Genomic DNA, 25316 nt, shown 5'->3' with positions numbered 1-25316 from the left:
TCTTCTCTCTTTAAGGTGGTGACCCCCTGCTGTGTGCACCTGCGCCAGGTAAGCCGGGCGCCCGCCGCGCCCTCCCTCAGAGCTGTGTCTCCTAGGGAGAGGAGCCAGGGCCCTCTGCGGGCTCTGCCTCCTGAGCCCCGCGGATGTTTTCAGGGCTGACTCCCCAGGGCCTGGGTCGAGCTGACATGGTCTCAGGGAGAAGTGTGCGCAGGGGCCTCGCCTGTGTCACGTGTGGTGTGCGGAGAGCCTGGTGCCTCGGTTGGTGAACACTCAGTTCTGACAAATGCCCTGTGTGTGTGTGCATTTTAAAGACTTATTTATTTGAAAGACTAGGTTACAGAGAGACAGGGAAAGACACCACACACACACACACACACACACACACACACACAGAGAGAGAGAGAGAGAGAGAGAGAGAGAGAGAGAGAACTCCATCTGCTGGTTCACTCCCCGGATGGCTGCAACAGCCAGGGCTGGGCCAGGCCGAAGCCAGGAGCCAGCATCATCTCCTGGGTCTCCTGCATGGGTGCAGGGGCCCAAGTACTTGGGTCATCTGCTGCTGTTTTCCCAGGCGCAATAGCAGGGAGCTGGATCGACAGTGGAGCAGCCGGGTCTTGAACTGGCGCCCCTACGGGATGCCGGCCTCGCAGGTAGAGGCTTAACCCTTTGCACCACAGCGCTGGCTCCAACCTTTTTCTGCAAATCGGATGTGACCCCCAGGAGGCCAGGTGAAGCAGCGTCTGGATGCTGGGGGCGTGAGCAGGTCCAGCCTCCCTGTAGGGACGGACACAGGTGCACCTGCTGCTCCTCCCGCTGTAGCATCGAGAGCTGGGACCCTCAGGAAGGGCTCCAGCTGCCGTCGGGCCGACTGCCTTGCTTCCATGTGGCTGCTAGGCTCCCTGCTCCCTGTGGGGCTCCCAGCCAGGGTTGTGGGGGCTGTGGGGCCCCGAGCCAGGGTCGTGGGGGCTGTGGGGCTCCCAGCCAGGATCATGGGGTCGTGGAGCTTCCAGCTGGGGCCGTGGGAGTAGTGCGGCTCCCAGCCGGGGTCATGGGGTTGTGGGGCTCCCAGTCAGGGTTGTGGGGGCTGTGGGGCCCTGAGCCAGGGTCATGGGGGCTGTGCGGCTCCCAGCCAGGGTCATGGGGTCGTGGAACTTCCAGCTGGGGCCGTGGGTGTTGTGCGGCTCTCAGCTGGGGTCATGGGGGTTGTGGGGCTTCCAGCTGGGGTCATGGGGGCCATGCAGCTCCCAGCCAGGGTCTTGGGGGTTGTGGGGTGCCCAAGGGGGCCACGGGGGTCATGGGGCTCCCAGCAGGGGCTGTGGGGGTCATGGGGCTTCCAGCGTGGCCTTGGGGTGTGTCTCTGTAGGCACTTGGTTTTGACCAGCTATGGTTTGTCTCCGTGACTGATTGCCCTGGCGTGCCCCGGGCCCGTGTGGTCCTGGGCTGTGAGCCGTCCTGGGGCCCTGGCTGAGGTCCGTTCTCCCAGTGTCCACTGCTGCTCTCCCCTCTGCTCAGAGGCGCTGCTGGCACGCATGTGGGTGAGCGTGGGCAGCAGCCCCCAGGGAGTGCGTGTCCATGCCCCTGCTCCAGCACAGTCCCTCAGGGCCTTCTCCAGCCTCCACAGCCTGGAGCCACAGGGACCGCCGGCGAGGGCTCGTCCCTGCCTCCCTGGGGCCTCGGGGTGCCAAGTCCTGTGTCTGGCACATCGGAACGTAGCTTCCTGTTCAGAGGGCCCCTGAGTGAGCCGGCTGCTGCCCCTGTTGCTGTGAGTGTGTGTGTGTGTGTATGTGTGTGCACACACCAGTGTGCATGTGTGTGTGAGTATACAGCTGTTACATGCCTGTGAATCTGCGTCTGTGTGTTGTGTGATTAGAGGTGCCTGAACGTGCATGCGTGGGTTGTTATGTGAACGTGTGTGTACGATTGATCACATATGTAATCACTGGATCACGCGAGTGTGTGTGAGTATGTCTTTTACGCGTTTAGTTTTTTATTATTATTTTTTTGACAGGCAGAGTGGACAGTGAGAGAGAGAGACAGAGAGAAAGGTCTTCCTTTGCCATTGGTTCACCCCACAGTGGCCGCCGCGGTCGGCGCACTGCGGCCAGTGCACCACGCTGATCCGATGGCAGGAGCCAGGTGCCTCTCCTGGTCTCCCCTGGGGTGCAGGGCCCAAGCACTTGGGCCATCCTCCACTGCACTCCCTGACCACAGCAGAGAGCTGGCCTGGAAGAGGGGCAACCTGGACAGAATCCAGCGCCCCGACCGGGACTAGAACCCAGTGTGCCGGCGCCGCAAGGCGGAGGATTAGCCTAGTGAACCGCGGCGCCGGCCACGTGTTTCGTTTTTATCTGAAAGTGGACACATACACAGGTTGACTAGCCCATGTCCGAAATGCTTGGGGTCATAAGTGTAGATTTCAGAGCTTTTGGAGTTTGGAATATTTGAGTGGAATAGTGGTTAAGCATTTATTTGTTTAATCTGAGAGGCAGAGAGAGAGAGACAAAGAGAGGGATAGTGGACACTCCTGACCACCAGGGCTGTACAAGACAGGGCAGGGAGGAGGCCTTTCCTGCGGGGCTGCACTGGCCGGGCTGCTCACGTGGGGGCCGTTTCCCTGCTGAGGTTCCTGGTGTCAGCGCCTTCTGCGCATCTGGCCAGGAGAGAGGGATGTGAGGGTGCGGTGGTGCACAGGCAGAGCTCCTGTGTCAGCGCCGACTCGGCTGGCGACCACGCACAGGCCCTGAGTTTCCCAGGAGCCGCCGTGAGCAGAAGACAGGTGTTGACGGGCACCTTGTCTTCAGGGAGGCGAGAGCAGGTGGGGATGATGGAAAGTGGACGCCAGAGTGCTGGGACATGTCCTGAGCCCCAGCTGCGTGGCAGGTGCAGGGCGGCTGCCAGTCCCCAGGCACAGGGGGAGGCCGCTACGGAGGGAGGTCAGTGCCGGCCTCTTGCTGTGGGCGCTGGGGCCCACCCAGGACTTCTAGAAGTGCAAAGGCACAGCGTGTTGTTGCTGTCAGCTGATGCTGTACCTGATGTTCAGAGTCGGGGCTGTGGGTGCCTGGGGGTACACGTACGTCCCCACACGTGCACACAGGCACGTAACGTCGTAGCGGTGGTCAGTGTGGACCCCATGCAGGCGTGACGTGGGAGAGTGCTGAGCTGAGAGCTTTCGCTGTTCTGGGCTCCCTGTTCCCTGTGAGATGGGGGTGGTGCCACCTGGTCCCGGGCACCCTCAGGGTGAGGTGAGTGAGACCACGGTACAATTCCTGGCACTGGCCACGGTGCTCAGAAGGTCCCCGGTGAGCGGGGAGAGGCCTGGGCACTGTTCTGTGGATTCGAGAGCCCCTGCAGTGTGGGGCTTGTGTTGTGTTGGCCTCTCGTTCTCTTGGTGGATAGCGAGGGCACCGCACAGATACAGAGCGCTCGTCCGCTCCTGCGTCCCCTAGATTGGAGACCGAGGACGGGAAGCTGGTGGAAGGGGCTCCGTGGTGGGAGCAGGGCCTCTGCTCGCCGCTGCTGTCTGCAGGGTCGTCTCACGGTGCGGCCCTGGCAGCTTTGCACTGAGGGTCCGGAGCAGGGCATCGCTTTCCTCTCTTATCCTCAGCTTCGTGCACTGCCCAGGGGAGCCAAGCACCCACGGGTTCCGGCAGTCTCAGGGGAGACCGGGAGCCCATCCAAGGCCTTGTGCGCTGCCTGCTGCCCAGCCGGGGCGGCCTTCCCAGTGGCTCACGGCTGCTCTTTCCAGGGCAGGGCCCGGTGCCGCCAGTTCCATGGAAGCACCATGCTGTTTACAGAGAGCGGCCGTTGCCCTTGAGAGAGGCCTGGGTCCCGCCTCGCCGTGACCTCTGCGCCGCCGCACACAGGGTGCTGCGCTGGGGCATTGAGGTTGCCGCCGCCGCCGGCAGCCGAGAGGCTGACCGACAGCTGAGTCAGGATGCAGCCCCGCTTCCCTGTGTTTAATCAGATTGCAGACAATGGGCGCCTTGTGCCAACGGCGACCTCAGGAGCGCTCCACCTGGGCTTTCCTAATGACACCTGTGTGGGTGTGTGTGTGCATGCATGCGTGTGCACACGTCCCTTGTTCAGTGCAGTTGCTCAAACACACAAATGATCTTGTAGGAGGAGCCCGCCGTGGTTCCGGAAACCTGCACCCAGCCCGCGCTGCCCCCTCGCGCCCGCCTCCAGCCGCCGTGGCGGTCTGCACAGTGTCGGACGTCTCAGAAGGAATGCCCACCAGTGGGCCCGGGGGCCCTGAGGGTCCGAGGGACGAAGAGGAGGTGCTTTCCCGCATCCCTTGTAGTTCACGGTGAGGGGAGCAGCAGCACGTGCCGGGTGGGGCCCAGGCGGCAGCGCCGAGGTCTTGGGGCAGCTGGGGTGACACTGGGCTGCTCCCTGGTGGCCCTGGCCCGCGGGGGCTCTGTGTGCACATCTGTCCCTCAGGGCCTCCTGTGTGCCCGTCCCCCGTGTGTGCAGCCACCGCGTGGAGGCTGCTGGCCTCCTGCTTGTGTGTTGTCTCTACTCTGGAAAGCTCCAGAAGCCCAGCTACCCCCACTGCCTTCTGAGGAACACCTGCAGGCTCATGTGTGCACGCACATACGCGTCCGGGCCCACCACGGCCCTGCACGCATCGGGAGTCTGCATTCGAATGCGTTGGCCTGGGGCCGTGTCAGCCACAGAGCTGGGAAGATCCCCTGACTGCTGAGCAGAGAGCCCGTGAGGTCCAAGTTCAGGCTCTGCATCAGGTCAAGGGAACCACACGGTGGTTTTGGGATGAGCCAGACGAAGCTCCGAAATGAAAATACACACGCGTGTCAGGAGAGGGAGGTGGGCCGGGGCTCCCCGTGCTAACCCCACAGCCCCCGGAGGCCCGGAGCTGCGCTCTCCTCTGGCCTCTCAGGTGGGGAGCTGACATGCGGTGAGAAGGCGGACTTGGCAGCGAGTAGCCGTCTCCTGGTGGGCCCAGAGGACGCCTCTGTAGGGTGGGTGTAGGGAACGAGGTGGCGTCTCCGAGACCACGCCTGTCTCACGCCTCTGAACACGGCTGCCCGGGATCACACAGGGATGAGGTCTGGGCAGGCCGGACCCAGCGCCCGGCACCCTCAGCAGAGGGGGAGCGGCCAGAGACACCAGGCCATGTGAAGATTGGAGCGATGCGTCCACCTTGTGGAGAGGGCAGGGGAGCAGGGAGCTCTCAGAGACGCGGTGACCTCAGCCCCTGCCGCCGGTCACGGGCAGCCCTGGGCCAGGTGACACCAGGTGCCTCCAGCACATCACCTCTCGGTCGTGGCCAGCGGCTCCCCAGGTGTTTCTGGAACTCCCTCTGCCCCCAGAGCACAGAGGAAGCTGCTGTGGCCACATCAGGCAGGAGATGGGCAACCAGGACCAGCCTGCAGTGAGGAGAGACCCCGGGGAGGCCCCGCCCCGCATTGCCGCAGACCAGTGGTCAGGATGCCCGTGCAGCGTGTGTGCGGGAGGAGTCTGATGAGGAACAGCCGAGTGCCAGTGCTCCAGGACCCCCGGGAAGTCCCAGGAGCCTTCCTCCCTGGGCAGGTAGGGGGCGCAGGCCTGCAAGGGGCTCCTGCTTTCCCTGCAGGGACTCTTGGGCCGGCAGGGCTTGGGCCAGCCGGCCGGTCGGAGCCAGACCAGGTCTCAGAGACAGTTCTGGGAACGGCTCTGACCTTTGCCCACCAGCCTCTTCAGCTGCCCCTCAGACACCCCAAGAACCGTGGCCGGGGCCTGGGCCCCTGCAGCACGGGCCGCGTGGGCGGTCAGCTCCCTCCTCTCCGACCGTGGGCTGCTCTGTGATGAGCGCTGGGCTTTGATGCCATCGTCCCTTGCCACACCTGACGAAAGGGCACGCCTTCGGCTCCCCAGTGCTGGGTGGGAGGCCAGGGCCAGGAGGTCTCCCTTCTGAGGACCCCTCATCGGCATCAGGAGCTCGGGAGAGAGGGAAGAAGCCCCCGCAGTGTGTACTGCCTCGCCCCTGGGGTCCTGGAGCCAGGCCCGGGACTGTGCAGCCCTTGTCGGCCAGTGCAGGTGCAGGGACACATTAACCTGGTGTCAGCTTACAGCCCGCGAGCACAAAGCCTTGGCTAATGATTAAAGACACACGAGGCCCATGGCTGGAGACTCCCTTGGGCTGCAGCCTGCACCTGCCCTCCCACCCCCACCTGCCGTGGGCACTTGTGCTGCCAGGTGTGTCGCTGCCGTGAGGTGCTGAATTCCCACGCCCTGACCGCGGACTGCGCCTGTGTGCTTGGAGGTGCCGCTCTTCTCCGGGCCTCCGGACTCCCATCCTAAAGTGAGGGGAGGGGCTGAGCCCTTGGCCCTGGCTCCTACCCACCCGGGCCCCCTGGGGGACCTGCCCTCCGCACGCAGGGCACGGCGGGCAGCATCCCTCCCAGGCTCCCGCCGTCGGCAGCATTTTGAATGAATGAATGAATGAATGAATGAGTGGGCGAATGAAGGTGGTTCAGGTCTGGGGGCTGTGCGCCAGCATCGCCCAGGAGAAGCCTGGCGGAGCGCGATCCGCTTCCCCGTCATGTCGCAGATTCTGTGGCAGGCACACGCTTTGAACGTGGAGGGACTGCCGAGGCCACCCGGCATCACTGGGCCGACCAGCGCGGCTGTGGAAAGCGGACACGCACTTGTTTCAGTGTCCCGAGCCGGTGAGAAGTTAGCATGTGACAGAGTGGCGCTGGACAGTGCTCTGCTGACACGGCGTTTAATTGGCCAGAGTGCATTTGGCCTGCTAGAGGGAGGGGTTTTCCTTTTGAGGAACCTGCGCCTCACTCGCACCCCCCCAATCTGCATCCGCCCAGGGCAGATGTGAGGGGTGGGAGGGAGCCTGCGGTCAGCCTGGGTGGAGGCCCGGTCTCGTTACCCTGCCTCAAGTGTGGACATGGGCAACCGTGGGTGCCCTTGGTGGTCTCTGGTGGGCTCTGGCAGCTGACGAAGGCTCTGTGCAGAGAAGCAGGTGCCTGGGTCGCGGGAGGCCAGCCCGGGTGTTTGTGTGTCGCGGGCATCGCCTCCATGGCTCTGGTCCTCTCCCCGTCCCCGTCATCCCCTGAGCGTGTGAAGAAGGTGCTGTCTGGGAAGGGACGTTTTGTCCTCACGCAGCCCAGCTCACACTGGCGGCTGCGTCCCCGAGGGCAGGCGACGGGCGTCAGGGCAGGGTGCTTTCCCCGTTAGAGGAAGGTACTCCGGGACACTCCCCACCCAGATCCTCTCTGGGCCCCGTGGGGTGCGGGGCAGCCCCAGGCCTGTCCCCATGGAGCACACTGACCTGGAGAGCAGGCTTGAGTGGCAGGTCAGGGCCTGCAGGCGGCCAGGGCTTTGTAATGTGGGACGGAAGTCCGGTTTTGTGATCTATACAATGGGCTTTTAAAAAGTTGCTGATTTGTTTAAGAGGTAGAGCAGCAGAGAGGAGACAGAGGCAGATCTCCCATCCACTGGCCCACTCCCCCGTGTCTGGAGTGGCCAGGGTGAGCCAGGTACGTGGGTGGCAGGGACTCACGGACTTGAACCATCGTCCCCTGCCTTCCCAGGTGCATTTGCAGGGAGCTGGGTCAGAAGCCGAGTGGCTGGGCCTTGAACCAGCAGGCTGATGTGGGCTGTAGGCATCCTTCAGCAGTGGGCTAACCTGCTCCTCCACGACCCTGGCCCCCTACAGCAGGCTTCAGAAAGTGCGTGAAAGGCGAAATTGAAGGATGAGCTTATTTTGGTGCAAAATGGCTTTAAAATGCACGCGTGGATTCTTCGTGGTCGGCATCTCTTTGTGCCTCAGGCCGGCTGCAGCAGCTACGTGGCTCCTGAGTTGCTTTTGAGGGGGCTGGGCCCAGCTCGTCCTGGAAGTTGGGGGACGAGGGGAGGGGTCCCGTGTGGTTCCCTTCCCACAGGAACTGAACTCAGGGTTTCTGGGTCACAGGAGAAGTGGTGGGGGGTCACAGGTCTGCTCCCTGAACGCTGGCCTCGACCTCAGAAGGGACGCGGCTACGGGTCTCGTGCCTTCTCAACGCCCGAGCCCTTGCCAGAGTGGTGGGGGGTCACAGGTCTGCTCCCTGAACGCTGGCTTTGGCCTCAGAAGGGACGCGGCTACGGGTCTCGTGCCTTCTCGACGCCCGAGCCCTTGCCAGAAACCACCCCAGCCGGGCCCAGGCCCGCCATCCCTCTGCGGCTGCAGCTGCGGGGGTGGGGGATGGGGGAGTGGGGCCGGCACCTGGACGCAGCCGGGGATTGTCCCGGGCAGCAGTGGGGAAGGACCCGGCTGGCCGAGGAACGGAACCCAAGCGCAGCAGAGCAGGGTGAGCCCTGGTGACGCTGTTTGTGGCGGGCGGCGCTCGCCTCGGCTCGTCCTTTAGCCGGGGCTGCTTTTCATTTTCTGTTTAGTTTTTCAGCGTCTGACAGATTCGCTCATGTGTGCAGTGCTACAAGTGTGGTGATTCCCGTTCCTCCCTCTCTCCTCCCCACGCTCACTCCTCCAGTTCTCTCTCTCTCTTAGTTCTTCAGATCACTTTTTAAAAATTCACATCACAGTCAGACGTTTAATTCTCCACCAGATAACGAGTTCAACAGATGAAGGAAGATCCTAGTTTGGTGGGGATGCAGGCGTGGACTGTGCAGTGGTCAGGGGTTCGGCCGGTTCCCCTCTGTGCCAGCTGTGCACCAAGATGGTTGTGCATGAAGCGAGGCCACGTTGGGGTCAGCTCCACGCTGGCCTGGGGCGGGGAAGGGGCCACCTGGGGGTGCACCGGTGACCTTGGTGCCCGTGGCGGTGCCTGGGGGTGCTCGTGCACAGAGCACAGGTGGCTGCTGCCCAAGCCCCTGCGATCACGTGGGCGGTGTGGCCCGAGCCGCTGTCCTGTGCCCCTGGCTGGAGCCCGGAGGCTGAGTCAGGCTGGGACGTCCTCGCAGCAGCGCCGCAGCCTGTCTTACCGCGTGCTGGTAACTGCCAGGGCAGACAGCACGTTCACGGGCACCGGGGCCGCCGCTTCCCTGCGGCTTACAGACAGCAACACCGAGAACGCTGGATCGGGACTGCTCCAGGCTAGCCAGGAGCGTTCTTCAAAATTTTTGATTAATTGATTAAAGTTACTTGAAAGGCAGAGGAACAGAGAGAAAGATCTTCCACCTGCTGGTTCACTCCGCAAATGCCTGCAAACAGCCGGGGCTGAGCCACATTGAAGCCAGGTGCGAGCAGCTTAATCTGGTCTCCTCGTGGGTGGCAGGGCCCCGAGTCCGTGAGCCGTCACCGCCGCCTCCCAGGGTGCACATCACCAAGAGGCTGGAGTCGGGAGTGGAGCCAGGATTGGAACCCTGCCCCTCCAGGGTGGGGTGTGGCATCCCAGAGACGTCGTAATTGGCATGCTAAGTGCCCGCCTCCTTCTTCTCTCCCTGGGAAAATGGCAGTTGGCAGGGCGACCCCCCTTCTGAGTTATTTATACAGAGGTGGGACCAGGCCTGGGTGTGGGGGGAGAGCAGATTTCGACTGCCTGGAGCGCAGAACGTGGGAGAACGCAGCCCGTTGAGTAGGCTTGGATTGTTGGAGGCAGTGAGCGCCCCGGCATCCGTGGGGCTGGCAGTGGTGCTGTGGCCGTTGTTCCTGGCACGGCCGGCACCAGCAGGGGATGCTACCGGGAGGCCGGTGTTGCCAGTGCTGGGAAGGCGGCTGCAGGAATACCGCCGCTCGGTTCTCAGTGCAGACACCTCGGTGCACAGCTGGGTCAGAGAACGGGCTCCACAGCACAGCCGGGGCTTTCAGTCCCGGTCGGAGACTCCGGGCCGGGCGTCCACGTCTGTCTGCGAGCTCCTGCTGCAGCCGGCTCTGCGCTCACCCACAGCGCCCTGCTGCCCGGCCACAGCCCGGGCTCCTGCTTCAGCGGCTGCTGCTTCCGCCGCCACCACATCTCTTCCCACGGCACCGGCTCTGCTTTTGCCTTCGGGGAGCAGTCTTAGTTTACCCGCCAGCCTTCGCCTGCCTGGGTCTGATCCTAGTCCTGTCTTCTTCCTCCGGGCTGCTGCACCAGGCCTGGGTCTGCCACCTCCTTGCCTGTGCTCGGACTGCTGGCTGGGGAGGCTCTGTCCCAAGGACCCTGCGCATCACACACACCTGCCCCTCCCAGCCTGTCTGTGCCCCCGCACAGCGGGAGGTGGGCTCCGCTGCCCCCCACCCCACACTTCCTCCTGTCCCAGCTCCATCGGCACCTGCGGGCAGACCTTTCTGTTTCGTTCCACTCACCCTGGGATCTCCCTCCCCTCTGTTCCACTGGCCTGCCCGTGCTGCCTGGGCTAGAACTGTCCCTGCATTCAGCAACCCGTGCGTCCCTGTGTTTGGGGGACAGGCTCCTGCAATGGGGAGTCCCGGCTGCGGTGGCCGGCCCTGAGGGAGGCTGGCCTGGGTGGTTCGCGAGCTGCGAAGGTGGGGAGGGCTTCTGTGTCACTGCTCCTGCCTTCCTGCTGCCTCTCTGCCCAGGAGTTGGGCAGTCAGTCCCAGGCCGAGGACGGTCGCTGCGGCTCTCGGGTCAGTGTGTTATGACACGGAAGACTGTCCTTGTTCCTGCTGGGCACTTCTGGGGCTGCTCCCATGGCCGCACCTGCACACAGGGCAGGAAGCTGGAAGTCCAGCCGGGCATTGTGTGCTGGGCACCTGGCTGGGGCAGAAGCTCCCTGCACTTTGCCCTGCCCAGAGGTCAGGCGTGCAGGCTGCCCAAGCCCCCTCTGCTTTTCCCCTCCCGCGACTGTCCTGGTGGTCCTGGTGAAGGCGGCGCTGCCTGCGACGGCTCCGTTCACACTTCTCGTCCTGAAGCAGGTGTCCCGCTGCTCCCTCCTGAGGCTGGGGTGGGGGCTGTGCTGGCCGCAGCTGTGTGTCCCCACCCCGCAGTGGGGCAGGCCAGGCAGGGCCCGTCAGGCCTGTGCTCTGTGCTGGGGCCTGCCAGCACCTGTGGTCTCAGCTCCGCCGCACAGGTGGGACCTGGCATCTGCCTGCTCCGGCCTGGGTGGAACCGCCGTGCGGTGGCCTCCAGCTGCTCCTCAGAGTGTGTGCTGGGTGGAGCAGCAGGGGCAGCTCAGGCTGGGGTCAGCCCTGGTGTCAGCGGCAGGTGCAGGGTCATGATCCCCCGCCCCCATCAGTTATTCCTGGACAGTCGCGTGCTGACTGCGCCAGGTCCAGGTTGGGCGGTGTGGATGCAGAGTGCGCCATGCGTGATCGGCCGGGGCCTCGGCACGCCCGCCCCCGCCACAGCCCTGCTTCTCCGTGGTGAGAACCCCGGGCCCCTCCCCAGCTGCTGTGAAATGTGCACGGTTACTGTGATTCCTGCGGCCCGCGGCCGCCCACGCAGGTGCCCATGATGGCGTCTGTGAGGGAGCTGGGTCCCAGGGCTCCTGTCACCATGACGTCCTCAGGACCCCACACCCCCACTGCCGCTGCAGCCACGGGGCCAGGCAGCGCCTCTGGTCACAGGTGGCAGACGACGGTGAGCGATGCTGGCCTTGGGCCCCTGACTCCTCCTGGGGCTGGACAGCATCTTCTCAGGCCTTTAGCCATCCTGTGAGGCTGCTGTTACCAACCCATTCCACAGAGGAACAGCTGGAAGTCCTGTGGGTACCTGCATGTCTGAGGAGCACGGCTGGCAAAGGGGCAGCAGGTCCTGCTTTGGCCCCCGGCCCCCGAGGTTTTCTCTGGCACCTGCCTCCTGGGGGAGCAGGCAGGGCGCCCCCTGCTGGTCATCGGCCGTGGCCCCTCATCGCATCCAGCCTAGAAAGGGACCCCATGTGGCTGCTGTGGGGTGGGTGCCTCCACGCACGTGTGCCCACCCCTGCCCTCCCCCTGAGCCTGTGTGCAGCCCCCGCCCCAGGCCTCTGTGCCCACTTCCTCCCTCCTTCCCGCCCCCTGTCCAGGTAACTGTCACGGAGAGAGAACAGGTGCACGTAGGGTGTGATTATACAGTGAGCGTGTGCCTCCCCGCCAGCCTGGGAAGCCGTTGGAGTGACAGGTGCAGGCGCCTCGCTCGGGTTCCCGCCCTTGGCCGCCACCCTTCCTCTCGGCTCTGCGTGGCGTTCAGCGGCAGCCAAGACCCAGCCCCAGGCAGGTTGGGTGACCTTTATAGTCCCTGCTGCCACCAGGCTCTGCCTGTGGCCACCGTCTCCCTGGAGATTCAGAACCGGTCGGGCTCGGGTCCCGTAACCGAGGGGTCCTGTGGCCTCCGCCTCCCCTCCTGGCCCAGCTGTGCTGTCTCTCTGACCCCGGCCTTGTGCGTGTGCTTCTTGGTTTTGTTTTTACTGAGAACTGTTGTTGAATGCTGCTGAGTTTGCTGATGAGTCATCTTAATTGAGGTGGGAGGTGGAGCCACACAGCGCTAAGGACGGAAGCGGAGGAGGGGCAGGGGAGAGGAAGGAGGGGGCGGGAGGCGGGCGGCCGCTCAGCAGGTGTTGGGATCCCCAGGTGGAGACCTGGCCTCCTGGGGACTCGGGGTGAGGTTTTCTGGGAGGGGGAGATTTCCGGAAGCCACCGCCATGCCCGCTGTTCTCTGCACCTTGTGGAGGGCGGAGCTCCCTGGAGGCCCAGTCTGGGCTGGTCCCCGGGAGTGCACAGCCAGCTCAGCTTCCTGGTCACACGGTGCTTCCCGGGCTGGCTGTGGCCCTGGGCAGGCTGGCTCTTGGCCTTGGGTGGCAGTGTCTGTGCCTGCGTGCAAGCATGGGTGCTCTGCGTGGGGCCGGGCGCACCTGCCGGCTGCTGCTCCTGGCTCTGGGCCCTCCCACCTGTGAGCAGTCCCAGCGCCGCCCCCCTGAGGCCCGGAGCCCACACATTAGCATGTAGTGGGCCTGACCCAGCCGTGCGGTGGGAGGAGCTGCTTCTGCAGGGAGCCCCAGCACAGTAAGTTCCCGACTGCCTGGCTGTGTGTGGCCCTGGTGAGGACCCCTCCCCTGCCAGCCCCCGTGCGGAGGCCTCTTGGGAGCACAGAGGGAGTGGCCGGCTGTGTGGTAAAGGCTTGGGTCTCCGTCTCCTCCCCTCCCCTGCTCCCGGCCTGCCTGTTGCCCAGCGGCCCTGTTCCATATGGGACGTACCCAGCCGGGGTCCCCGGCCCGGGGCGGGACTCTGCGCGTGTGTGTTTACGAACATACGAGTCTGCGCGGGCTCGTGGCTGAGCTTGGTGGCAGTCTCAGCCTGGGTCACACGTGTCTCACGTGGCAGTGCCTGTGGGGAGAAGGGTGACCTGAGGGGGTTCTTGCCTCTGGGGGTGGAGTTGCCTCATCAGCTGTGTGGCTCTGGGGGCTTCGCCTTCTCGGTGCCGGCCCCACCTTCCCCTGCTCCGTGGGGCTGCAGCCGTGGCTGGTCCTGGGGTCTTGTGTGGGCTTGGCACCTGCGGGGGGAGTCATTGCAGGTGCCCGTCACCTGCCTAGCACTCAAATAAAACAATTGGGTAAGTGACTAATATTTGTTCAGCACTCAGTGCCGCCAGGCGCGGTCCCGAGCCCGTGTGTTTCCTTGTGTAATCCCGCCCCCGGCACTGAGGTTACCTCCCTCTGCCAAAGAAGAAACTGAGTCTCAGGGCAGGCAGGTGCGCTCCCAAGGTCAGACGCTTCCCGCCGGGCGTCAGGATGGCAGAGCGTGCGGCAGTGGGCAGAGGGACACGCGAACGAAGGCCTGGGTTGCGCCCAGTGCATGGGCTGGTCGTGGGCTCCGGGAAGGGCTCTGCTCTGCTGTGTTCGCCACTCCCTGCCCGTGCAGTCGTCCCCACGCCACCCACGGCCTCTGCTGGGCACCGGCGGCCACCGTCTCCCTTCCTTGCCCTTCACCGTTGCCGTGGTTGAGGGCAGAGCTGGCGTCGCAGGTCGTCAGGCTCCTGCAGGAGGGCACGGGCCAGGCAGCTCCAGGCGCGTGAGACGCCAGCGCAGGTCAGGGGTCTCTTCCTTGGCGTGCCGTATGTTCTGGTTCACGGATCCTGGCCCTGCCTGGCACCCTGTTAGCCCTGCGTGAGCTGGAGCCAGCGCCGACTCGTTGCTGGGTCTTTGGCCATGTTGGGAGGGTGACCACCTGCTCCTGGGAGTGGGGCCGGGGTCTCCTGAGCAGGAGACCGCTCCCCACAGGGCAGTCTTGGGAGACTGAGAAAGCTCTGGCAGGAGCTGGCGTTCCCCTGGCTGGCAGCTGCAGAGGCTCAGGGTGCCGAGTCCAGCCGCGCCACACCTTTAGTGTCTGCCTCGCTGGCTCCAGTGGACGCCGGACCACGCCTGTTCCGTGGGCTCTGTCCTCCTGCACCAGCCCCCTCGCGCCATTCCCATCTGTGGCAAGCTCGGGAAGAAGTCACGGGCTCCTGCTGGGCGGCGCCCTCTTCCGTGGAGCTTCTGCACCCGTGGGTGCCTTGGCTTCGGTTCTGAAGCTGGACGGGAGTCAGTGCTGAGATGGAAGACGGAGTCCACCTGCCTCTCACGGCGGCCACGTGGGTCCTGAGCCCCTCTGGGGTTGGTGGCTGCTGCCTCCTCTCTTCCTTTAGGATGCACCTGCAGGCAGGCAGGCAGTGCCCTTGCCGGCACGCACAGACGGGAGCAGAGCTCGGACGAGAATGCCCACGGTTAGTTCCCTCTTGGCACTTGGGGTCAGCGTGGTCAGAAGACCAAGGCAAGTGGACACGGGACGGCTGACTCAAGTGGGCAGGGATCTGAGCACCGCGGGGCCCTGGAGGGTCTGTCTGACCGAGAGCTCTCAGAGTCACAGGAGATGCCAGGCGAGGCCGGGGCGTGTGGGTGCGCTGCAGCCTGAGCTGTGCACAGCCCGTGCAAAGGCCCCGGGTCGTGTGTGAGGCAGGGACAGCGTGTGAGGAGGCACACGCGAGGCAAGCCTGCCCACCCAGGGGCCCCGGCCAGGGACCCCCACGGTGCCTTTAGCAGTGGGCACCCGTGAACCGTGTTCCCTCGGGAGCGCAGCAGTGGTGTTCGCTGCACAACGGGGTCAGTTTCTGCAGAGGAGCCAGTCCGGGCTGCCGTGCGCCTGCAGGGTCTGCCCTGCCACGTGAGCCCGTGATGCAGCCACGGCCGCGGCCCTGCTCGCGTGGGGGCACCGACCCCCTGTGATTCTGCGTAAGGCACCGCTTGCTCTCTGTCCTGGGACACCCGGAGAACGTGTTGTGGCAATGCCCGGTTGTGTTTGCTCCCTGCTGGGCTGGCTGGGAGGGTGCCACAGGCCTTTGCTGGCCTAATCCCCACGGTGGCCGTAGATAGAAGGTGGCCGCAGGCTGTTAGCCCATTTTGTGGATGTGGAGCCCGAGGCATAGAGGGACCGGTGCCTGCCCAAGGTCAGGTGGTGGAGTGCAGATGCAAACCCTGGGCCTGGTACTCCACGTGGCTGGGGATTCCTGGTGTCCCTGCGTGGAAGCAGCTGGGGCTGGGAACCTGGACGGGGCTGCTCCTGGCTGCACGTTCTGAGGGGCCCGGCCCCCGGGACTGCGGGCAATGGCACGTGTGAGTCCAGCCTAGCCCGGCACCCACCTGCTGTGTGGCTGGTCTGCTCTAGTGCCTTCTACAGGTGCCCTGCCAGACTCCGTGTGGGCACTGGCAGCCCCCAGGCCTCTCCTGGTGTCATTCTTGGGTTGGGTACTTGGAGCCACCCTCTCCACAGAGGCTGCTGGGGGCAAGGACCATGCTGTCCATGGGTGGTTCCTGGAGACCCAGAGCATCCCCAGGTCGGAAGGCTCCTGTGTGGCCCTGGGTGAGAGGCCCTGGCCTCAGCCTCCCAGGCGTCTGCTGGGAAATGGAGGGGGAGCCCAAAAGGGGGTTTGCATCCCCTGAGGTGGCAGGCGTCCCTCATCCTGGAGAAGCAACGGGGCGGCTGCCGGTCATCACCCGTGGTGCCTGTGTGAGCAGAGGAAGAGAGACCAAGCTGGCCGCCTGCTGTGTCCCGAGTGCTGGTGCGGCACGACGCCCTCACCACAGCTAGCACCACGCTCTGACTTCCCCACCTCCAGCGCCCCGGGCCCACTGGCCCGGTTCTTGATAAGTTAGGAGACCGTGGCTCAGTGGCAGCAGCAGGAGGCGGGCTTAGAGCACCTGCTTAGGCTCGGGCGTGAGCTGAGGTTCAAGGACGCTGCTGCAGCGCACGCCGTGGCACTTGAGCCCCGTCCAGTGGGAGTGCAGGCAGCTCTGCCTCCTCCGAGGCTCGCGGCTGCGGCCGGCAGGTGCTGGGATCGGTCCTCAGGCCAGGTCTGCTGATGCCGGCTCCCGCTGCTGGGCGGAAGGGCCTGGGGAACCTGAGCGCTGTGATCAGACGTAAGAGGCACAAACCAGGCCCCGCGGGAGACGGGCTGTCCCTGCTGACCAGCGTGTCTCAGGTCTCGCCTGCCCTTCAGGTGGGGGAGGGGCGTGGGGGGCGGGGTCCACCCACTGGAGGCACTACCTCGGGCCTAGGACTTTGTGACCGCTCCTCGTCCGCGTGTGCAGTGGGCTGCAGGCGTCTGGATTGTGTGCACATGTGTGTGTGTGTGGGTGGCATGTACATGCGTGTACATGCATGTGCCCTGGCAGGGGCTTGGTGTTCCAGCCAGGAGAGCTCTCCTGGCAAACCCTGTTCTGGAAGTGTCTTCAGGAGAATTATCACTCCAGTGGTCCCCGCCCCTCATCCTGCCAGGGCCCCTGGGTCCTTGTCCCTCTTCCCGTGGGTCCTTGTACTTGGCTCTCCCCTGGTGTTCTCTGAGCCCCAGGCCTTTCTTCCCGCCCACTCTGGCCTCCCGAGGGGGCAGCTGCCACCCACCGGGAAAGCACTATTTGCGTGGAGATGTTTGCCTGCTGTCCCCACGTGTCCCCCGGCCACCCTGCTGGGCCTGGCAAGGGGTGGGCAGGGTGGGCTGTGGTGCTGCACCAGGGCGCACGGAGGGATGCCACGGCAGCATCACGTGGGAGAGCAGGGGTCCCCGGCCGCTGTGCTTGGGTCCCTCACCCCTGTGAGGCGAGGAGGTGCACGAAGCCGAGGCGGTGGGGGACCTTTCACGGCTGCAGGTGCACAGTGGCCGGGACGAGCCGTGGCGGCTGCAGAGGGAGCTCCCGTGCAGGGCGCGAAGCCAGGCCCGGCCGGCGCCACAGCCTCGCCTCTCTCGCGCCACTTTAACCTTAACCCCAGATTCCGGCGGTGCAGGCCCCTCCTCCCCTCTGCTCTCAGCGCCTGCGGAAACTGAAAGCCACGATAATCCCGTGCCAGCAGGGGCACAGGTGAGGGCGGTGTGGGCTGGCACAGGCCAGGCGGGAGACTTTGCAGCCGGCAGTTTCCACCTGGAGAACAGGAGAGGACAAAGGGAGCCCTGTGCGGCTGCCTCGTGGAACGCTGCTCGCCGGGGGCCGGGCCCTGCCAGCCGGGTCTGGGCTCCGAGAGAGAGAGGGCGGCTCCGAGGCGGGAGGATCTCCCGGGCCTGCGGCACCAGGGTAGGACCTACGTCTCCGGGGAGCCCCCAAGTCCCCTTCCTGGCCACGCTGGAGCTTGATGCCCGCCCTGGGCCCACGGGCCCGGGTCTGCGCCATCATCGGTGTGGGCGTTCCTTCAGGTCAAGCCGTTCAGCGACGTCACGTCCCTCACCTGTTGTCCGTTTCCACGTGGCATGAGGCCTGTCAGCCTCCCTCAGCTCCACGTGTCAACCCCGAGCGAGTCGGGAATCCAGGCCCGGCAGAGGTTGGGGCTGGCTCGGGCGTGGTGAGTCGGCCGTGCCTCTCTGCCCCCTCCCCGCACCGCGTGTGGCTTGGGGCTGTGGACGCGCAGGGCTCCGTGGAGCAGCTGCAGGCTACCTGGGTGACTGCACGACACCAGAGCCTCAGGTGCCGGCTTGTGGGGCAGGTGTGGGGCTGCCAGCTAGCTGCCTGCCTTGGACGTGCTGTGTGCCCTGCAGGGGGCTGCCGCGGCCTGGACCTCCAGGTGGAGGCACACGGAGGATCCGCTGGCCTGGGCTGGCGATGCAGGTGAGCCTCGGGCTCCTGCGACCTTGGCAGTGGCCCCCAGACGCTGTGGCTGTCACCGCAGGTGTGGGTGGCTGTGTGGGGGCGGCCTCGTTCCCCTTCCTGGCAGTTCAGGAGACGTTCCTTTGGGTCGTGTGGGGTTGGAGGGGGCGTCCCCTTCGGGAAGCCCGTGTGTCTGAACTCCCCACGTGAGCAGCTGTGGGCTGGCACCCAGCACGGCCGCACGTCTCACCTGCTCCGGTGCTGGGGCTCGCGGGGGTGAAAGCCAGTGTACAGTTTCCTGGCGGCTTGCACCTGGGCACCGTGAGAGTCTTGATGGAAGGAATTGGCAGGGGGTTAGGCTCTGAGCGCTCAGTGCTGCGCTGGACCCAGAGGGTGTTGGGGGAGATGCGTCTGTGCGTCTGTCTGCTCAGCGCTTCGGTGTGTGGCCCAGGGGCAGGCCTGGGGTCTCCTCGGCCGTGTCGGTGTCTGTGCGTCCTGAGACCCTCCCCCGCCCCACCCTGCCCATGCTGGTGCCAGCATTTCACAGTCACGCGTTCTCTGTGTGCCCGTGATCGGGGGGTGATGTGCTCTGGGAGAGGTCGGGCTGTGCCAGGGAGCTCCCACAGCGCGTGTGTGTGTTCCGTTACGTGATGGCGCAGTTTGTGATACAGTGATGAGCAGGTTCCTAGTCCTGGAGCATGGCGAGCCTGAAGATGTGGGTCAGTGGGCGTCTCCGTGCGTTTTTCTGTGGCTGTGATGGCCATTCCTGAAGGACAGGCGTCTGTTTAGCTCCTGGTTCTCAAAGCCGCAAAGCCTGAGGTCAGACGGCCACATCCGGTGATCTCCTCGTGGTGCTGGGGACTTGGCCAAGGTCACGTGGGGCGGCCGTGGCAGGAGGGGCGCCTGGGAGGGAGTGCTAAACCCGCTCTGGTGGCAGACCCACTCGAGAGGACCCGTGAGCCCAGAACCCTTTCATCCATTGACTGCTCATCAGGGCAGAGCCCGAGGGTCCCACCTGGTTCCCTGATGCCTGAGTTCTGGTGGTGGTGGGTCCTGGCTGCCCCTGCAGAGTGAGCAGCTGGACCTGTCTGATCTGGTGTGGGGTCTGGCATCAGAGCAGGACGGGTTTGCCAGAGACCCAGGAGCACCGAGGGCATGCTCAGGCCACCTGTGGTTCTGGAAGGGAGAGGAGCCGCCCCAGTCGGATGGAGGATGTGCGTGCGGGCTGGGGCAGTTACTGCACAGGGCGTCTGCTGGGAGTACCCTGCGGTGGGTGCCACATCGAATCTGGGTTGGACCTAAAATTCCGTGTTCTGAACTTACTGCCCGGCCCTTGAGAGCCACTCGTGTGGGTTACCCGAGCCCCGCAGCCACCCGTTTTACAGATGGGAAAACTGGAGTTCAGGGCTGTGCTGGAGCCCAGGCGCAGTGCGGCTCAGGGCTGACCTCCGGGTTTGTTCGTTCATTCACAGTGGTAGAACGAGGCCCTGGCTCTCCCACACTGTGATGGTTGCAGTCGCTTAGCTCTGAAAATGGTGGGTTCAGGGATTTTGATGCACGGCCGAGGCTGGGGCTGGGGCTGGGGCTGGGGCTGGGGCTGGGTCCTAAGGGAGAAGCCACCGGAAACCACCCGTGGGGGTCAGGCTGGGCCTGGGAGGAAGGCGGCAGGGGTGGGGGCCAGGGTGGCCCTGAGCAGCGGGCCCAGGGCTGTACTCAGCCCCCCACACCCATGTGTCCTCCGCGCTGGCCGGAGCTGGCTTTTGAGGGTCTGCGAATGGGCCAGGAGCTCTCTAGCCCCCAGCCCCTGAGCCCCAGCTGTGGTGCTGTCCTTGCTTGCCCACCTTGCTGAGAGGGGTCTGAGGAGGACAGAGGGTGGTGAGGAGAGGCCTGGAGGCCTTGCTGGGCACTGGACTCATCTGTGTGCTTGGTAGAGAGAAGAGAAATCAGAAAAACAGCCCGTAACAGTGCAAGGCAGAAGCCGACCACTCCTCAGCCGGCTGCGGCTGGCCACGTGTGTGGCTGCACGTGGCAGCGTGGCCTCTGCCAGCCCTGTTTCCTGCCGTGTTCGTGCACGTGGGTGTGTGCACAGCTGTACAGCTTCCCGCGGGTGCACTGCTCTCACTCTGTGAGCCTTGCTGCCACACGCCGGGCTGTCTGCTCTGGGCTGTGACTTCGGCACCCCTCGGGAGCCAGCCTCGTCCGTCTCTGGTCATGTGTGCAGGTTCTGTCCTTCAAACAGCTGAGCCGCACGCGCCTCACCCCCTGGCTGTCCTCACACACTGACCAGCATCCTCTGCGGTGTGGACATGGTTCATGTCCCACCAGCGCCTGGCTGCCTGCCTCCTTTCTAAGAATTCTTTATGTATTTGACGGGAAGGTAGAGAGAAAGAGAGAGGGAGAGGGAGAGAGAGGGAGGAAGGGAGGGAGGGAGCGAGGGAGGGAGGGAGAGAGAGAGAGAGAGAGAGAGAGAAAGAGAGTTCGTCCATCTTCTGGTTCACTCCCCAAGTGGCTGCAATGGCTGGTTGGGCCAGGCGGAAACCAGGAACAAGGAGCTTCATCCAGGTCTCCCACATGGGTGCAGGGGCCCAATCTCTTGGGCCATCCTCCACTGCTTTCTAGGCACATTAGCGGGGAGCTGAATCAGAAGTGGAGCAGCAGGGACTTGAACTGTTGCCCATACAGGATGTCAGCATCGCAGGTGGAGGCTTTACCCATTTTGCTACAATGCCGGACCCTAAGAATTCTTTATGTGTTTGACAGGAAGACTTGAGAGAGAGATCTGTCTTCCCTCCGCTGGTTCACTCCCCAGATGGTTGCAATGCCAGGGCTGGGCCAGGCTGTGGGTGCAGAGGCCTAAGCACTTGGGCCGTCTTCTGCTTTCCCAGGTGCATTAGTAGGGAGCTGGATTGTAAGTGGATCAGCTGGGATTTGAACTGGCGTCACAGGTGGTGGCTTTACCCACAATGCCCCAGTGCTGGCCCCTCCACCAGTGCTTTCAGAACAGTTTCTGAAATTGTTATCTGTGACGTTCCAATAAGGAACAAAGAACTAATGTCATCATTGGGAGTTCTTTTCATGTGGGCTGTGCCCATTCTGGGCCCAGCTTCAGGACCTTGGAGCCAGCGGGGAGCCCCTGCAGCCTCAGGGGCCTGCAGGCTGGGCTGCACAGGGAGGGGCAGCACGCGCAGGCTGCAGCACCCCCCAGTCCCCGGCTGGCTCTGAGAGGTGGGCCCTGAATTGTCCTCTGCACAGGGAAGGACCAAGGAGAGAAGTGGCCAGGGGCTTCCCTGGGGGACGTGGGTGGGAGTGGGTTGACCCGTGGATGTGGCTATCTGGCCCCCAGCCCCAGCCCCTGACCCCCCTGCTGGGGAAGAGAGAGCGTGCACCCTGGTCCTGCCTCCGTAGGGCCCGGGGGTGGGCTTCTCTGTGGTTTTCCTGTACCTGGGGGGTGGTTTCTCCATGAATTCCTGTTCCTGAGGTGGGCTTCTCTGCGTTTGTCCACTTCCTGGGGTGGGGTGGGGTGGGGCGGGGTGGTTTCCCCATTCCTGGAGGGGGCGGTTCCCCATGGGTTCCCTGCTCCTGGGTGTAGGTTTCTCCTGGATTTCCGGCTCCCGGGTGGGCGTCTGTGGTGTCAGGGCCCTGCCTCGCTGGAGGCCTGGTGGGTTTCTCTGTGGTTCTGGAGCTGGTGGGAGGCCTTGTGTGTTCATGTCTGCCTCGTCGTCCCCTGAGCTCTCCCAAGAGTTTATTTCTGTCCTCTCGCACTGAGGGGCCCAGGGGGGCAGCCCCTGCTTGAGGGGCCCAGGGGGGCAGCCCCTGCTTGAGGGGGGCCCAGGGGGGCAGCCCCTGCTTGAGGGGCCCAGGGGGGCAGCCCCTGCTTGAGGGGCCCTGGGGGGCAGCCCTGGGTGTCCGCCTGCCGGTGTCAGTCGGGGAGCCGGCGGGAGTTCTGAGGCCTCTGCCCCGAGGAAGGCTCTGGGCGCCTGCACACGGCGTCACTGGGTCACCGGACGTGGGTCAGGACGGGCATCGGGTGCTGGGAAGGGCGCGTGTGGGCTGCCCCCCCCGCCCCGGCCTCTGTGAGACCTTCCCCTCTCTGAGCCTGATGTCCTCACTTCTGGTGTGCGGGTGCATCTCTGAAAGTGTGTGTGCATAGCTTGGCGTGGGAGGGGAACATAACCACACCCACGTGCACACATACAAATATGCAGACAAGTGCATGCACACGTCCAGGCACACACACACACACTCAGACCCTCGTGTGCTCTCACATGTGAAAGCACACAGACCCACGTGCACACATACAAATATACAGACAAGTGCATGCACACGTCCAGGCACACACACGCACACTCAGACCCTCGTGTGCACATGTGGGGAGCAACTCGGACTAGACTAAGTTACTGGAATTAAGACTTATTCTATGCATCTGCTCTCCCACAATATGGCGCTGGGAGAGGAGGAAACAGCTTCTACACAGCTGCCTCCAGTTCAACCAACAAGCTGCAGGACCTGCTCCTGATTGGAGAGCAGCGTACTCGGCGTGTGGGCAGCCGAGTTGGGATTGGTGGAAGAGGACTATAAAGGAGGAGAGAGACAACATGCACCAGGAACATCTAAGGGGAACACCTGTGCAGCCCCCGAGAGAGCCGGCCGGTGGTGTGCCGCTCCCCCGCGGAAGTGGGGAATGTGGCAGGGGGAACCGCCCTTCCACGGAGGTGGAAGGGACGGTAGCCAACCCGGGAAGAACCAGCAGCAAACCCGGGGAGGGCCGAGCAGACAAAAGAACAGCGCAGGGTCCTGTGTCGTTCCTCCACGAAGACGGGGAGCGACATAATGGTGCCGTGACTCGGATATGAAGCCTAGGCAGGGTTTAGTGTCGTTCCTCCACGAAGAGGGGGAGCGACATGCACACATATGTGAAAGCACACACACCCATGTGCACACATACCAAATATACAGACAAGTGCATGCACACATCCAGGCACACACATGCACACAAAGGCACTCACAAACACATGTACACACATCCATATCCACACACAGGTGGACACACATACGCACTCAGACCCTCGTGTGCACTCACATGTGAAAGCACACACACCCACATGCACACATACCAAATATACAGACAAGTGCATGCACACATCCAGGCACACACGTGCACACTCAGACCCTCATGTGCACTCACATGTGAAAGCACACACACCCACATGCACACATACCAAATATACAGACAAGTGCATGCACACATCCAGGCACACACGTGCACACAAAGGCACTCACAAACACATGTACACACATCCATATGCACACACAGGTGGACACACATGCGCACTCAGACCCTCATGTGCACACACCGTATGCACACACACACCCATGTGCACACACACAAGTACAATGAGAGTTTTGTCTCTACAGGGGCTGGTTCTGAGACCCCCACAGACACCGAGCGCCGCGCATGCTCAGATCCCTTCTGTGATGTCCTCGCTGCCTGCAGCCCACGTGTCCTCCCCGTGGCCTGCCCCTCCCAGTGGAAGGGCTGGGGCCCGTCTGGTAGAGGCAGGGCCATCCCAGACCCGGCCGCAGGGTTCGTGTCAGCCACAGCCTAGTGCTTTCCTGAGCGTCTTCCATCCCCGGGGACTGAATCCTTGGGAGCAGAGCCTGTGCGAGCCGAGGGCTGACTGCAGGGTCCGAGACGCGCCTGCTGGACGGGGTCCTAGAGCAGTCGGTAGAACTGAGATTCCCAGAGGGCACACGTCAGTGAGAGCAGCGCCGTGCACGTGTCCCGTGTCGGCCTTGCCCGTGGTGCCCCGTGGAAGCCCCGTCCTGCTGCTGGCCCGTGGGGCCGTGTCCCGTGGTGACCTGAAGTACCCTGGTGTTTCGGAGCCCAGTGGTGACAGTGATTGGCTCGCTGTTCATGATGAGCTGGGGACAGCGTGGGGGAGGGGACGTGCAGGTGACCTGTGTCTTCTGCAATTGCAGGCCCCCCGGAACTCCGCGCCGTCCGCTGCTCTCTCCGGTGACCAGCCGTTGCGGTGAGTGTCCGGAGTGTCTGGAGGGCAGTGGGCCGAGTCCCACGGGGGAACTTGAAAACGGTACTCGGAGGCGACGCGTGGGAGGCTCGCACGTGTTTTCTGAGTGCTGTGGTGCTGGGGCCCATTGTGCAGGTGACCTACGGGGGTCCCACAACCATGGTGGCGGAGGAGGGGCAGCTCCGTCCGAGCAGGTGCCAGAGGCTGGAGACCCATGGCCGGATCCTGGGATGGCCGAGGGCCGCGTTATCATTGCTTCACATCAGTCTTCCGAAGATGTTTTTTTTTTTTAAGTTCTGATTTTTTTGACATTTTTATTGACACTTTTTTACAAGATTTGTGAAGATTTACACTGGAACGGAGCTGATTAGAGTTCATTCTTCTTGTAGGGCTCTTTTAAAAAATATTTTATTTATTTGAAAGAGAGCAAGAGAGCAAGAGAGAGAGAGAGAGATCTTCCATCTGCTGGTTCACTCCCCAGGTAGCCACAATGGGCTGAGCGGGGCAGAAGCCAGGAGCTTCACCCGTGTCTCCCACGTGGGCGGCAGTGATTCGAGCGCTTAGGTCATCTTTCACTGCTTCTCCCAGGCCATTAGCAGGAGCTGGATTGGAAGAGGAGCAGTGTGGATTTGAACTAGTGCCCATGTGGGATGACAACTCTGTACATGGCAGCTTTACCCGCTACGCCACAGCGCCAGCCCCAGATTTGCTTTTTAAAAAGTAATTAAGGGGCTGGCGCTGCGGCTCAGTGGGTTAAAGCCCCAGCCTGCAGCACCAGCATCCCATATGGGCACTGGTTCGAGTCCCAGCTATTCCTCTTCTGAGCAGTAGAAGATGCCCAAGTGCTTGGGCCCCTGCACCCGCATGGGAGACCTGGAAGAAGCTCCCAGCTCCTGGCTTTGGATCAGCTCAGCTCTGGACGTTGCGGCCAATTGGGGAATGAACCAGCAGATGGAAGACCGACCGACCTCCCTCTCTCTCTCTCTCTCTCTCTCTCTGGCTCTCTTTGGCTCTACCTCTCTCTGTAACTCTGTCTTTCAAATAAATAAAATAAATCTTTTTTTTTAAAGAGTAATTAAAATTCGTTAGTGACTGTGTCTGATGATGAAAGTAAAGAAAAAATAATCTGGCAACTGCTCAGATCCTTATTTGAACAAGTCAACTCTCAAAAACTACCCCGCTTTCAGATTACTGGTGTTGCTGTTAATTCTTTTTCAAGTGTGAAAATGGCATTGCAGGTATTTCAGTCAGAAAGTGTTTTTATCTTTGAAATCAGTCCTGCAGTGTTCCTTTTTAAAGATCTTTTAAAAATGTTACTTTACTCGGAAGGCGGACCGAGGGAGGACTCCCAGTGATTCCTCCCCAATGCCACGGCAG

The 25316-nt window shown here is 63.3% G+C and overlaps 1 protein-coding gene across 10 annotated transcripts in view; it reads left to right on the top strand.

Annotated features, from left to right (window-relative positions):
- The window catches only part of TNS3 (tensin 3), a 190124-nt gene that overhangs the window by 62346 nt on the left and 102462 nt on the right, over window positions 1-25316 (top strand). For 6 of the 10 annotated variants that reach the window (XM_070059452.2, XM_070059444.2, XM_070059447.2 and 3 more), the window contains 2 exons: window positions 16-48; window positions 23890-23942. Coding sequence is in view for 1 of the 10 variants with exons in the window: in XM_070059447.2 (XP_069915548.2) it covers window positions 16-48; window positions 23890-23942 (86 nt within the window). In the remaining 9 variants the exon portion in view is untranslated. Of the gene's footprint in view, window positions 1-15; window positions 49-12585; window positions 12872-17313; window positions 17404-23889; window positions 23943-25316 lie in introns of those variants that run through there. The other 4 variants (XM_070059450.2, XM_070059445.2, XM_070059451.2 and 1 more) reach the window with 3 other exon arrangements.

The sequence above is a fragment of the Oryctolagus cuniculus genome, chromosome 16 (assembly GCF_051225735.1).
Source record: "Oryctolagus cuniculus isolate XC-2025 breed Fujian yellow rabbit chromosome 16, ASM5122573v1, whole genome shotgun sequence".
NCBI lineage: Eukaryota > Metazoa > Chordata > Mammalia > Lagomorpha > Leporidae > Oryctolagus > Oryctolagus cuniculus.
This window is presented reverse-complemented; position numbering and strand designations above follow the sequence as displayed.